Source organism: Lathamus discolor, chromosome 2 (genome assembly GCF_037157495.1).
Source record: "Lathamus discolor isolate bLatDis1 chromosome 2, bLatDis1.hap1, whole genome shotgun sequence".
Taxonomy (NCBI): Eukaryota; Metazoa; Chordata; class Aves; order Psittaciformes; family Psittacidae; genus Lathamus; species Lathamus discolor.
Genome location: NC_088885.1, coordinates 35028172 through 35043561, shown reverse-complemented (window position 1 = coordinate 35043561; position 15390 = coordinate 35028172). Strand labels below are relative to the sequence as shown.

General features: G+C 35.4%; 1 protein-coding gene across 1 annotated transcript in view; it reads left to right on the top strand.

The window, feature by feature from the left end:
- VPS50 (VPS50 subunit of EARP/GARPII complex) overlaps positions 1 to 15390 on the top strand; it is an 84698-nt gene that overhangs the window by 17528 nt on the left and 51780 nt on the right. Inside the window, exons 9-13 of the mRNA XM_065666367.1 lie at positions 38 to 120; positions 5294 to 5336; positions 7488 to 7586; positions 7853 to 7993; positions 12551 to 12686. Coding sequence (XP_065522439.1) covers positions 38 to 120; positions 5294 to 5336; positions 7488 to 7586; positions 7853 to 7993; positions 12551 to 12686 — 502 coding nt within the window. The remainder of the gene's footprint in view (positions 1 to 37; positions 121 to 5293; positions 5337 to 7487; positions 7587 to 7852; positions 7994 to 12550; positions 12687 to 15390) is intronic.

Here is a 15390-nt window from a genome sequence, read left to right as displayed (position 1 = left end):
AAAGCCAAATTAGATTTCCATTTTATTTTATCCTAAGGAAGAGGACTATCCAGGAGCTATTCAGCTGTGCTTGGAATGCCAGAAAGCTGCCAGCACTTTCAAGCACTACAGCTGTATAAGGTAAGGTGACATTGTGCTGCTTTCACCTTCTTGTATGCTTTTATTTATAAAATCATAGAATCACAGATGGTTTGAGTTGGAAGGAACCTCAGAGATCATCTGGTTCCAGCCTCCCTGCTATAGGCAGGGACACCTTCCACGAGACTAGGTTGCTCAAGGTCCCCGTCCAGCCTGGCTTTGAACACTTCCAGGGAGAGGGCATGTAAGTGAAGTGAAACAGTGATCATTAATTCTCATTCTCTAAAGCAGCTTTGATTTGAAATGTAATTTTCTGCTTAGAAAAGTAAACCTGAAGCATATGTAAAAGCATAAGCATCCTCAGTGGTTTCTCCCTTTCTGACCCACTACTAACCGGCCTTCACAATAATAACACTGTATAATCTATATTTGGACTATGTCACTGTTTTATAACTGTTGTAGTATGTTGGCAGGTATAGTTTCAAGTAAGACTGAATTATAACTGTGCTACAACCTGCAGCCTTGAGATACCTGAGCTATTTTTTTAATCAGAAAGTTTATATTCTGCAATTAATTCACCTACAGCAAGATGGCTTTTGGAGGATAACTTACCCAGATTGTTGGCAGTGAAATTAGCAAGTGGAGAGCTTCATGCTGTCATGGAGAAACTGCTTTTGGAACTGAACTAAATTGAGTGTCTGCAGTCCCTAGCAAAGAAGGACTTGATGTTACCATTGCTTTTCAGAAAGAAAAAAAAAAAAAAAGGGTAAACATTAAGTTCGAAGTCGTAATAGATATGACAATAAAGGAATTGGGTAAATTTTGATGTTTCCTCCACTAAGATCATTAAATTAAATAGATCTGTTTTTGGTGTTATTTTAAATTAGGATTTTAAACTTGCAGGTAAAATTCTGACATTGTTTGATTTCCTGTGAGAATGCTCTCTGACTTAGGGCCAAAATCTATGAAAGCACGTACTTTGCCTCCCTCTGTCCTCTAAATGTGTGCTTTTTTGCAACTTCAGAGTAATTACCCATAATCCCTGATTTTAGTTTAGGATCTACTTTTGATCTATACTTCTTGCAGGATCCGAAGATGCACCAAAAAAGTGTGTGAAGTTACAAATTGTACCTGTAAATAAGTCTCTCTCTATTCTGAAGTCAGATTTGAAAGCTGCTTTTTGCTTTCTTTTTAGTTCCGTGAAACTTGTGTATGGATATAAAATGACTGTATAGACAACATTTGCCTACATATATTAAAGTTTTGAATCCCTTCTTTATATAATAGTAAATGAAAACTATATTTATTTGAATGAGGAGAAATGACTGTTTTCCCTCAGTCTTTGACAATTTAGTTGTTTAGAAGCAAGATGACTTCTGAACAACTTTTGCTCTGCTCAACTCTTCTGTAGAGAGATGGGTCCTGCAGTCTTCTGTACCTGTGTCTCATCTATATTGTTCAGTAAGCTCTCATTAGTATTTATTGTGCTTTCAGAGGCTCTGTGGTTCCAAACATTAATCTGATTTAATCTGCTATCTTCTGCTCCTTTTTCTTCTAGAGAAATTAGCAACATTTATTCAGCTGGAAAAGGCAGCTTGATTTCTTTGAATCTTGCAGTGCTCATCTGTAAAACCTTGCTCTTTCAAGGTTTAGGTTAAATTACACCATTTCTTTGAGTTAAATTCTGTTTTGTGTAAATGATATGAAAGCTTCTGTTTAATGTTGAATAACGTCAAGCTTTTACTGCAGCTCCAAAGTTTATCTCCACTTACACTATGTCCAGTATAACAAAATTTGAAACATAATCTGATAGTTCATGTTTTTGCCATTTGGAATATTTAACTGCAAAAATCATACAATTTTAAATCTGATAACATACTGACAAGATATGTGATGAATAGCTGTGAAGACTTACTTTCTTGTTGCACTCAAAATAATATCCTTGCATGCAAGAAGACAGTTTCTTGAAAGAAAGGGTGGTGACAGAAAAAAAAATCAGCCCTGCTTCTTTATTCTGAGAGAGTTTTTTGAGCGTTGTTTTTTTTTTTTTTTTTTTTTTGCATTGGGAGAGCAGAAGGAATGCAAATCCCAGACCCAGTGCTTACATTTCATTCTCTGTGCATGGCTTTACTTGCAGAAGTCTCAGAGAGTATTTATTGTATGGAATAATGTCTGCGTAGTAGGGTATTTGGCAAAATTAATAAATCTTTTGCATTATTGTTTAGGATTGCAGAAAAAACAAGTAGCTGAAAAAAAAAAAAAGAGATGTAGTAGCTTTTATAACATGCTTGTATGGGGCATTGCCTCTGTGTCTTACCATGAAGTTTTCACAGTATCCTTTTTGTATTGCCCACTGTCCACGTGACAAGAATCAGTGCCTTCCTTTGTACAATAGTTCTTCACATTTTTCTTGGAGATGGTGATGGATAGAAATTGGGTGTAGCTCTTAAACAGCAGGGATTTAAACCTTCCTATGAAGCACATAATGTTTTTATTTTGGTATATTCATAATCTAAAGAGACAAATACTTCAGCCTCCCTGCAAAGACTTGTTTTTTTGGAGCTGCTGCTCATCCTCCTTTGAAATGATAGGCTGGATGTCTATGGTTTCTGTTCTCCATTATTTTCTTCCTAGGGAATGCTTGTATTATGTGATTAATTCTTGTCTGAAAATATAAATCAAAGTCTTTTGCCTTCTATCAGTTCTGATGTGAGAAGACTCCCTTGAGAAATCTGTAGAAAATGCATTGTCAAATAATAGGATGACTGTCTATTGCATTTGGGTCAAGATGTTACTTCTGTTAATTGCAGTAATGTGCCTTCTAAAAATATGCTCATTTAGATTTGTATGGATGTGGATAAAAAAAAAAGACTTCTAATATGTTTTTTATGAATGATATTAATGCCTTGAATAAAATTCTCAATTATGGTAAATGGGCTTTCATAATAATTGTGTAGCCATTATGTCCAAGCACTACCTTTATAATTCTGACTTAGAATATACATGCAGATTTAGCTGGACCCTACATTTCTTGATGAAAGTAACTTTTCTTGTAAAATTTTGTGATTGCACTTTCTTCTGCTAAATTAGTCAGCATAAATGTAAGCTGTGTTCTCGCAAAGACCTCCATGTATCACAGCTTGGTTGAATAAATAAACAATGAGCGTGTGTATTTGAAATTGGTGCTTGAGTCGTTGCTTGAATGGGAAGACAGTGCTGTCACAGGAGTTTCGTTAAATAGTAGGGGTAAGAAACACCTGGCAGTTTTACCTTGGTTGTGTTTCATGTGGAACAAGATCTTCTGAATTCCTTCCCATGCTCATCTCCCAAAAGAAAAGAAATGTACACCATTCAATAACAGCCCTGATCTTGAAGCATTTGCTGGGAATGTTCTTATGAGGACTCAGAATCCTGGGCTAACCAAGCCTCCTGTCATCAGCTGACTGCAAGCTGAGGCCTGACTGGCATTCAAAATAGTGAAAACAAAGAGCTAGTTTTTGTGAGGATCTCTGCTGGTATACAGGTGAAATTAGTCAAATGCGATCACCTGCAGTAATCAAAAAATGGTTTCTGGAGCCCAGGAAATTTTTCAGCCTACATTGGAAGCAAGCTGATCAAGTTCTTCATGTGTGTGAGCATGTGCATTGCCCGGCTGAGGTGAAAAATCCGTGTGTGTTTCTGATTTAATTAGGAGAGGTGAAGAAATTGGTCCAGCAAGCGCAGTTAGGGCACCAGCATTTCATGGCATTTGTTTGAAAGGAATCATAGGCTTATGTTTATGTGCTATCTGCTACCATTGTCTTGTTGAATTATCATAGGACCTGCAGTGGTACAATTGCTTAATTATTTCAGTCTGTGCAGAGGCTACCTGTGTGTTGCATCATTTTTTACTAATGTCAGCAGCTTCTGTATTTTAGACCAGTTAATTTCAACATGTAAACCAACTATATGCTTATATGCAGGGCGTGATGGTCTATGCTGTATGTAGTTCTGAAACCTGAAAAAAGGAGTGATTATGTGCCTAGCACAAGGTTCTTACTCTTGCTCTAATGTCTTCTTGCTAGCTAAAAGAACCGGAGTAACAGGAAATGCTTATAAACTCCAGCAGCAGATTTACTAACATTAAATTGTTATGGAGGCTTTTCTGTTTGAAGGCTTGTTGCATGTGTAGAAACAACAAAGAAATATTGGCTACTCAATTCAGTGTTTAATGCCAGCTCTTTCTGATGACTTTTTTTTTATTTAAACCTTTCTTTGTGGGGGTGTTGTATTCAGGTTATCTAACAGAACTGAAAAAGGAGAGATGATGGGCATATCATTTTAGTGGAGAGAACTAGGAAGGAAAGCTAGAATCTGTCTTTTGATAGTTGATAGTTAATGTAGGCCCCTTAAGAAAAGATTTAGAGCATAGAAGTAGTGATGTAAAATCAGGTATGGTGATTATCCCATGAAAACTGTGCTTTCTATGCTTGAAGAGAGTATCTTGCCTATTTTTTGGTTGCTTTGACCTTGCCAAACACAAACATAGTAGTCATACTTTGTGTCTTCTTTTTCTGGCTGGTGTTCTTAAATTTTTAAAGCTGGTTGTTGGAAAGGAGCAGTGGTACCTTTCTTTGTCTTAAATAGTTTCTCTTATGGTAGTTAATTTTGTTAATCTTTATATACGAAATAAAGCTCAGTGAAGTGAAATAATGGTCTTAAAAAGTCTTTCTGAGTGTATCTGTAAAGGGTTCCTGAGCATCAAATGAAAGCTACTGTACCATAGTTTACAAAGATTTGACAGCCCTGACCTTTCTGGGTATGTTCTGCTGTAGACCACAGTGCCAAATCAAAACATTTACAGCAAGAGTTTCTTGAAGGTTGGGAATGTTGTTGAACGAATGCTTGGCTAAATCCTATCAGGATGGGGTGTTGCCTGGGCCCTCTTAACACATTAGAAATGTGTTATAAACCTTGGATGGTGTGCTGCTGCAAAAGGTATTTTAATATGAAGTGTTAGGAGCACTGCAAATGCCTGCAGCAAGTGTCTTTCAGCAAAAACAAGAGTTGGGTGATGCTAGCCTGACACAGTAACAGCAGGTTAATGATTTATGCTAAATTACTATATTGTGGCTTGGTAGTGGGCAAATGTAATTTTTGGAAAAAAGAAACTTGGTGTGAAATTTTAGTAAGGTAAATAGTTTTATTTTAAACAGTTTTTTTCTTTCATTACTAGTGAGTTGAATTCAAAACTGCAAGACACCTTGGAACAAATAGAGGTAAGAATATATTGATGTTCAGCAACTGTTAGTATATAATCTCTAGGTATTAGAGGTTTCTAGTATGATGTTGTTAGCAACTACAGAACATGCACATTTCTTTCAAATAGTGTCTTTGGAATGCTATAGTCATTGCTATTTATGTGGACTTTTGTGCTGCAGTCAACCTAAATGCTGTATAATGTGTTATCAAACTTATGAGCCTAGCTCAGTAATTGTGCCCACTGTAAGTGGTAAAGCAGTAACATAAAATAGGCACATAATATTTGAAGTACTGGAGCAAAGGTACGCTTGCTGGATGATGAAGATGTACAATTTTAGAGCAAATTCTGCTCCTACTAAAATCGGGTAAAATATGCCATGTTGATTGGGAAAATCAATTCATGGCTACCTTAATGATCATATTCAGTATTTTTATTACTTGTGAATTTATAGAAATATCTTATTTTCTACTAATTTATGTCTGTGCATATGGAAGAAATGTAAGTGATCCTGGGGCTCATAGAGTGTTCTCTTTAAATACCTGCTGTAATGAATATAGACTCATATTCTGCTAATTAATATTTTAATAATTAGTCTTCTGAATAGTTGGGGGCTTCAGCTTAAGTCCATTCCTTTTTTTCTTTCCTTTCCTTTCCCTTTCCTTGTAATTTAGGTTTTAACATTTGACTTTGCTTTTATATTCGGTTACAAATAAAATGCAAAGTGATGTAGTGGAAGGAGCCATAGAAAAATATAGCTCCAAAGATTTATGTGCTTTGAGTTTAAGGGCTCTGCTCATGGGCAGTTTGATAGCCCTGTTTCTCCCTTTGTACAGCTGTTGTGCATGAAATGAAAGAAATATTTTTTTTTTTTTTTTAAATCAATATATGACTGAAATTCAGATTGCTGAGTAACCTTTAAAAGGAGTTTTTTAGCTTTAGGTTACTTGTCCTTTTACCGTTTTGCTTAAGGAAAACCCCACAGGTTTTGATTGTATTCTTGTGTCCTTTTTTTTTTGTGCTTAATGAAAGTACTGAACCACTTGAACAACACAGTAACACTTCCCTCTCCTCACCCCAAATGCAACAGCTCACCCCCCCCAATATCTAGGATTAAAATCCATAAATATTTTGTGACTTATGAAATAATTCATGAAACTTTTCCAGTGAAGTAATAAAAGTACATAGCGGCAAACCCACCATCTCCTCTGGTTTCTATTTGCAAGAGCGAAGCTGCAGTGCAAGATCATTAAACAATAAGAATTGAAATGGCTTTAGTGACTAGCAAGGAGAAAAAAAATACCTGCTAGCTGTAAATATTATCATATATTGTTGTGTTTGCTCTTTCATGCATTTTTGATTTAAAAATAACTGGAATTAGGCTGTGTATCTCTGAATATATTATGGTGTCTAAGTGATAATTGTGCTCTTAAGTTACATGGTCAAATTCTTGGAAGCTTTATTAGTTACTCATTAAGTATATGATCCCATTTTAATGTTTTTTCATTCAGCGCACGTCATTGAGGAACTTCATTTATTGCAAAGCTGTTCAGTGTGCTCAGACACAGTTCTTATGGCAGAACTAGTAATTCTGTATGTGTGCTTGCTTTCTTTTTTCTCCTTTGGTACTGATCATTGTGCTGGTATAGTACTCCATAAATTATTTATTTCACAATGAACTTTAAAGTCAGGTAGTGTTTTATTTCATTTAACAGATGGCAGTGAGAGGGTTGAGAAGTCTGTAATTGAATTGCTTGTGCTGAAACACCAGGGGAGCATTTTCTTCTTTCTCTGCAAATCTGGGTTTTTGTTAGGAGTGGAATAGACAAAGTTAGAAATCCCAGTTCCCCCATAGTGAGGTGCTAGCCTTTTGCAAAATAAACATCACTTCAGAGAAGCAGTGTAGCTTTTAGTGTGCTTGTTCTTGGAAATGGTAGAACTGTTTGGCTCACAGAAATACAAGACTGAAGTACTTTAGGCAGCAAGAAGTAACATTTGAGCGCCTCAGAATAGTCCAGTAATGTACAGTCTTGGGTATTTTACAAGGATAATTATCAGATTGTGTAAATAAACATCTTTTTCTCACTTGCTGTTGTTTAAGTAATGTATTACTTGGCCAGTTCTTATTAAGTGTTTAATAGATTTCTTTTTCTTCTCTTGATTTATATAGGAACAGTTGGATGTAGCACTCTCCAAAATATGCAAGAACTTTGATATCAGTCACTATACAAAGGTTCAACAAGCTTACAGGCTACTTGGGAAAACACAGGTTAGTACTTATCTCCTGAATAAGACACATGGTGAGTTATAGAGGGAGGATGATAGGGGAAAATGATTTTACTGGTAATATCTGAACTCTTTTATGTTACCATACTGTAATATTATGTAGTCTTAGATATCTCTGAGACAAGGATTGGAGGTCATGTTTATAATCTCCTGTGTTCAGTGCTGAAAAAAACTTGCATTAAAAGATGATGGCATATGACAAATTGAATTTTACTATTTAATTTTGTTATTCCTTGGGGTGTTTTTCAGACAGCAATGGACCAGTTACACATGCACTTCACTCAAGCCATTCACAACACTGTGTTTCAAGTAGTCCTTGGATATGTGGAGCTGTGTGCAGGAAACACAGACACCAAGTTCCAGAAGTTACAGTATAAAGACCTTTGTACAGTATGTGTTTCTTGAATATATGTATAATTTTTAATCTGTTGTAAGTGTACTTTAGGTAAGTAGGGACTCAGTTATTAAAGTAAGTCTGCAGCTACTATAGTTCCTTAGTACAGCTCATAGGCTAATTGAGAGATTGGATATTCACAACTTAATGCTGATTTTGATTGCATTAGATCTTAGCTCTTTGGAGTAAGTATACATGCCATCTAAATAAATGTAAAGAAGTAAATTTTAGGATCCAAACAGGAGAATAACATTTCACGACCACCATGTCTTCAAATATAATATGCTAGTTAACGGAATCACTATTTAGCTTTTAACTTTATTACAGTGCATTTTGGCAGTATTCTCAATTTTTATAATACTGCATTTCAGTGAGGATTCTTGTAAAGATACCAGCTGAGTTGAAGTCTTCCAATTACGCCTAACTTTGTATCAGATTCATTGCACTTTTGGTATCAAGATAAGGGACAGATGTAATATTGACATGCAAAAGCCTGATGATAGGCAAATCATGGAATAACCGTATGTTTTCCTCTAGTATAGATTTTAGATGCCATTTCTTGCATGTCTATTTTGTTTTTTTGTTTTTTTTATTAAGATTATGTTAGAATGAATTACTCTATTTTGAGTAGTACTTTTAGTTCACTCTTTAATTCTTTTACTTGTTATTTTACTGTTACATCCTGAGAAATTTTCTTAAAATTTGATGGTGAGCAGGGAGAGTGTGAGATATTTTAGGTGGCTCTAACATTGATTTAAAATGTAAAATTATATTTCTGTCTTAAAGGTCTTTAAAATGTTTCTTTCAAGTCACAGGCTAAGCGCTCACCATACTTCATCAACACAAGGACCCACCTCATCAGTTGCAATTTATTAAATCAAGCTACAGTCACAAAGAGATTAAAGTTTATATTTTGCTCCTTTTTCTGCTTGTTCACTTCTCAAGTCTCCTGGGATTGTGCAACTTCAAGTAGTAAACAACACATCTGCATTGAAAACCATTTAATTTTAAAGAGTTATTCCTTTGATGGGCAAAAGTGGGTTATGAAAAATAATTTATTGGGAGTAATTGACATAAGTAGCAATGAACAGAATGAGTAGTAAGGTTCCAGATAGGTGGTGTTTGCACTTCACTGGAATGCATTCTCGTTGAAGAAAGCCAGCAAGCCCTGATCTCTGTTCTCTGACTGCAGCCCTTTCATGTTTCTGCATTAAATCTTCAGAGGGTAGTTTTGCTTTCATTTCTTAGTTTCTAATGCACTTTTCTGATTTTTTTCTTTATATTTCTCTATGCCTTCCAGTTTATTTATCTTCTTTGCTAATATTTATGATACTAAGTCCATTTATTGACACTTACAAGCAGTAGTATTGAGCTCCTCCTGACATCTTAAAAAATATGGATTGTTTGCTGCTGTTGATCCTTACCCTTTACAGTGCAGAGGGACCTCTCAGGTCACCGGAAATATAGCATTTTGTAATACACAGAAAGAGAGTGGCTTTAATTCCATGGTTACAAATTACCTCATTATTTCTATTTGGTTTTCCTTTGCCAAGACCCTTGTGAGATAATTCTGTAGTTACGTGAGCCTGCAATAGCTGTAGTCTGGCAGTCTGTATGAAAAAAAGAATACTCAGACTTTGGGACTACCACTTATGAATGCTGCTGTAACTTCCTTGAAATATACTGATTTTTTTCTTTTTTAATATTTCATTACTCTCTTGGTAACAATTGGGTATTTAGGGACAGGTTGCAGATGTGAATTTTTGGTCTCTGTTGCTGACCATGCTGTTCAGTGTTAGTTGTAAGCTGTTGCAGTACATTTGTGAAATCAGAGTGCTGAATAGGCAGGACTATCACCGCAATTCCATTTCTAACTTCCCACAGAAAAAATACCAACAGATTTTAACCTTCTGCATTCAGTTGTCAGGGATTAATTTGTTTAAGACTAAAATATGAGCCTTCTTTCTCTGTCTAGTTCCAGTGACAGCCCTCTTCAATCTGTCTAAACTGTTAAGACAGGATGCTCTTAATGTGTAAGTGGTTATGGAGTACTCACTCTGATTAAACAATGGAAGTAATATAAAATTAGTGTTCCTTTTGGGGCAGATCTCCTGTTGTGTGTTTCTAAAAGTCTTTCTAAATGAAATCATTCAGCTCTTTTCTATTTTCCTGGGGGAATATAGTGAGTTTTTCTTTGGTTTATTTTTTTGTTTGTTTCTTTTCTGGAAGTCAGGTACTGCATTTTATAATAATGTGGTGGGGTTTCTTTTATGTGTTTGTGTTTTGGTTTTTTTTTTTTTTTTTTTTTTTTTTAAGAATAGTGCTTTCAGTAGTTCTCAGGTATTTATGTCAGTTATGTGCCTGTGCACTCTAAGTCACTGTTTCCTTGTTGAGGATTTCTTTTCCTAGCAACATGCCATGCTATAACTCTTGCATCCTTTCACCTTTTGAATACTCTAGAGGAGGGGAGAGTTCAGCTGCTTCATCTTCAAGTTTTGATTTTAATATAAGTTCAGAGAAATTCAGTTATTTCCTTAGTCTATATGGAAATAACTTGGTAAATACCAAGCAAACCTTTCATCCTGGCTACCTGGAAGCCAAAATGTCTCTTCAGGTATAGTGATCTGCACAATCAAAGTTTGATTTTATACCTACTAACCCCCTGAAATAGAGTAACATTGCCTGATGAGTTGGCAGAGAAAATTGTTGAAACAGCAGTTGAAATGGCAGGACAACTTACTGTTTAAATGCTAAACTTATTACCCTATTCCATTGTCAGCAAAGATCTGTTGTACCTGAGAGTAAAATGTCTCAAAAATGCAGTCTCTAATGTATATCAACTCTCTAATTGGAGGGTGTGTAAAAAAAAAAGTAGTGTTCTCAGTTGTTACTTTTCTGTACCAACAACTTGACCTTTTTTCTGTTTTTGTTAATTTGCCCAGGGTGTCTGATTTATATTCCTAAGGCAGCTCTGATTTGATAGGGAACAGAACCATAGTAATGATTCATTAAAAAAAAAAAAGGGCAAGCAAACTGAAAAGACATATTAACATGCGGCCCCCAGATACTTGTGCTAGTGACATCTATTAATGCTGAAGAACAGGTTTTTTGAGTTCTTAATTATAAGCAGAGTGTAGGAGAATATGGCTTGGGTGGTATATGCTGCTGACAGGATCATTATTTAAGCTTAGGAAGCCAGAGAACATGATTAAATAGAAAATAAAGGCATGCAGTTTATAATTTTTTAACTTGAAAGCTGAAAAATAGGGATGTAAGTGATGCATCTGCATTTGCAAAGAAATCTGTCCAGTCTAATGTTATTCTCCAACAAATGTACTAGTCAAGCTTATAGAAGTTTTATTGCAGTTTGTTGCTCAGGAAGGACATTCAGTGTTTAGAACACCTCAGATAACATCATTGGATGAGGATGCAGTTCAGACAGAACTGATTCCTTTGATTAGGGTTTGCTCTCCAGAGAATCTATGATTGATAATTTTAGTGGCTATGTGGACATCACTGTTGCAGAAGTTGTTACTGTTCTTAAGAGTTTTGTTGTAACTAATGCCAAAGCTTTTGAATCATTTTGGATATTCATTTTTGGATTAGCAAGTTGTACCACATGGTAAAAGCTAACTAGCCTTGCAGAAGTCAAATGTTGGTGCTGAAGCAGCAGTGGGAAATTGCGAACTGTTTATTACTACAGTGTTAGTTTGAAGTTCCAGACTTCTCTGAGAACCTTTAAATAATAATGTAATTGAAATCACATTTGCGCAGCTGGACTTTGCCCTTGTTTAGAAACTGTGAGGCTGTGATTCTTCACAGCAGGTGAGATGAGGGTGACTTACTACTGCCACTCAGATAAGCAATATATTTTATGGTCTTTTCTTCATCCAGCAGAACCCTTTCTCAAATTCATCCCTTTACCTGACAACCTCATCACAGATATTTCTACTGCATATCTATCTCTCTGATATCTAATGAATATCTTAAATTACAGTTGGCTCTTTGGAGCAGGGTGGATTGGGAAGGTAGGACAGCTGCCATCTAAGTTTGTTTATTTTAAAACTGAATTATTTATACAGCATTCAGTCTGATGAGGCACCAGGCAGGATGGCTGCTATGTACTACTGAAGTACAAGCATATATACCATGGAACTGATGCAATGTCTGCATGTCACAGGGGTGGCTGCATTCTTCTTTGATAGTAAGAGGTGCTCATCATTAGTGTGGTGTTACTTCTGTGTCTGCCTTGCTGTTCCATAAATTTAAGATGTGGTTACCATGCAGGCCTTTTGGAAAAGAAAAAACAGAGAAAAAATAAGTTGCTAACAAATAAACTTTGCACTTTTAGACAGCATTTGATCAGTTGACTAAAATCAGGCATTCATCAGCTCTCAAATACTGTTGAAAAGGAAACTGATATGTCAGGCACCTCAGCTGTTATGAATATGGAAGTTTTTGTTGTGTTTTTTGTTTTGGTGGGTTTTTTTATTTATTTTGCAAAGCAAGAATACAGTTGTTAAGTTTCACAACATTATTTTGTTTTTCTGTAGCATATTACGTCAGATAGCTACATTCCGTGCCTTGCTGATCTCTGTAAAGCCCTCTGGGAAGTCATGCTCAGCTACTACCGAACGATGCAGTGGCATGAGAGTCATGACCAAGATGAGGTAGCAGCTGTATCATCTGGTAAGAAACTGTTCTGGAGGTGAAACTTACAATAATTGAAATAACTTTTCTTGTCTTGAGTTGTTAATTTGTGTGTCAGTGCCTTTGTGGTCTTGACTCAGTGCCTTCCACGTTATTGCTTATAATGTGCAGTAAGGACTTAAAATACTCACTGGATTTTTGTAGTCTTCAGTGTAAGGTTAATTTTTTTCTGAATATATGTATGTGGCATTATCGCAGGTATAAACAGTTTTACTTTAAACACTGCTTATTGTTAAGTGGAAGTCAGGTGTGGTAGATGACTACAAAATCTGAGGATTTTTTCCCTTTCATACAGAACCAAAGTGAAATTTCAGATTTTTTGATCAGTATTGAAATTTTCACTGCATATTAAGCTTAGTAGATTAGGCTACTGGGTTGTGTACTAGGAAAGGTAACTGAAAAAACAGGAAATGAATCTGTTGTAAATCCATTGCTGTGATTTTTAGGAATCACAGGATTTTTAGTGAATCCATTATAAGTTGCTGTCACAATTTCCTTGATACCCTTACAGAAAAAGGCAAATATTTCATCTTAGAGTATAATTTTGATTTTTTTATTATTGTTGTTCTAGTTGATATTTTTAGGACAGGAGCACAAAACCTCCATCTGTTGTCTGCTGAAGTCCTCCTCAGTACATTTTGCTGAATGTACTTAAAATCTTCAGACATTTTATATTAATCTAATTTCTCCACTAACCCAAGATGCTTTGTGGCTGGCAGAGAGCAGTGTGAAATTTATAGTATTAAGATTTATGCAAAACTTCCATTTATTTGAATCGGATAGGTTTCCTGCTTTCTTATTGAAAAGGAGGTTTCTGCCAAAGGATGAAGGCTATGGGATTGCTGCTGAAGTTATTCATCCTTGCCTGATTTGCATACAACTTGTACCCTTTATGTTAGATGATAAGAAGAAAGGCAAAAAGATAAGAAAAAAGGGACTTTTGACCTAAGGGCACAAACCCAGCTGCAGAGGTGAGAAGCTGGGCCTAGATGTGAGTTATATAGCTCTTTCTATTTTGGTAGTGAAGCTTATACAAAAGAAGTCTTGCATGGATTAAGAAAAGGAAGTTGCACTTCATCTAGATCATGTGTTGTGTATTTGTGATTATTAATGCTCATTACAGATGTTAAAATGTACTTTACATAGTTGCTCTTCTCCATTTCTGAGGAAAGGGGTGTGCCTGATTTATATTGTTAAATATTCTGCTTATTTGTGTTCTGGTTTGTTTTTTTTTTTTTTTTCCCCTACAATTGAGTTCAGAATTTGTGGTTCTTTCAGATATAGTGTGGACTGGTGTTTGGGGATTACTGTTATTTAAGTTAAATTAAAAAAACTTCATTTGGAATAAACTAAATAGAGACAGATAATTAGATATAAATGTAATCCTAGAAATTTCTAAAGCATGAGGCAGATTTTAGTACCTTTCATGAAATAGGAAATACTAATGAGATTAGTTTGCTGAAATGTTATAACAGAGTAGCAGTAAATCACAGTGAAATGAACTGATAATTTTATGAATCATCAATAATAACACTTAACTAGTTGCTCTAATATATATATCTATATATCACTGGGAAGATATAATTAAGTGTTCATATGTAGGACTTGTTTAGTCATACTGAAGATAAAATTAGTGAACTAAAAGTATCGACTCCATAGCATGAAATGAATTCTATGTCACATGTAATGAGCTGCTACTTAGTGTGATTTTGGCGTTTGTATCTGAAACAGCAGATTACTGTGGTATACGTTTTCATCCGTGAAAATAAATGGTTTACTGTAACATTTTCCATGCACTGTTGGTCATGGTCAAAGCATTGTTTCGTTGTTTCTGTTTGCAGTGTAGAATCAAATTAAAAAATGAGTTTTCAAGAACCTGTGCAGATCACTTTGTCTTCACTGCTTAAAGCAAAGTGAACTTAAAAGTCGCATTGGTTTGTATGAGGCCCTGTCTGGTTCAGCTAGATTTTCACATACTGTAAAATTTACTGTGATGCTAATGTAATTCACATGAACCCCTCAGACATTAACTTAACAGAAGAGCTGAAATTGAGCAGTAAAACGATCACTATAGCTTTTAAGCTTCTGATTTCACAAGTGTAATCGTAGTGGTAGAAGTTTGTAACAACTGCAATAGCTGTAATAGATTCAATAAAAAGCAAGAAGAAAATGATGCAAGATGTAAATTTCATTTCAACACTTTTAATTTTCAAAACATTCCATTTATAATACTGCATAAATTCTCTGAAGACCTGCTTGGTGTTCAAAGAATGAAGAAGATAGAGGACAGTGATTTGATTAATTTCTGTTTTAATTTTTTTTTTTTTTTTTTTGTGTCTCTGCCTAGCAAGGATTAAACAGAAACCTTTTATTATGGCTGAAGGCTGCCTTTATGACTTCTGGAGAAATACTGAGAAACCTGAAACATTACTTTATTTAAATCAGGCATCCAGAAGAGTAACTTCTTATTTTTATGTGAAATTATGAGTATTTATCTATTTTGCTGCCTAATCCAATTTCTTCAGCCTGATTCTCAAGGAACTTATCCTAAATTCTTACGTTTGCACTGGTGATAGCAGTGCAGTTCATTCAAAGACTGGAAACAAGACCTCTTAGTGTGACTGGCCATAAACCAGGAGCACCAGGAGATTGCCAGAGACAATACTGCATGGATTTTTATTGA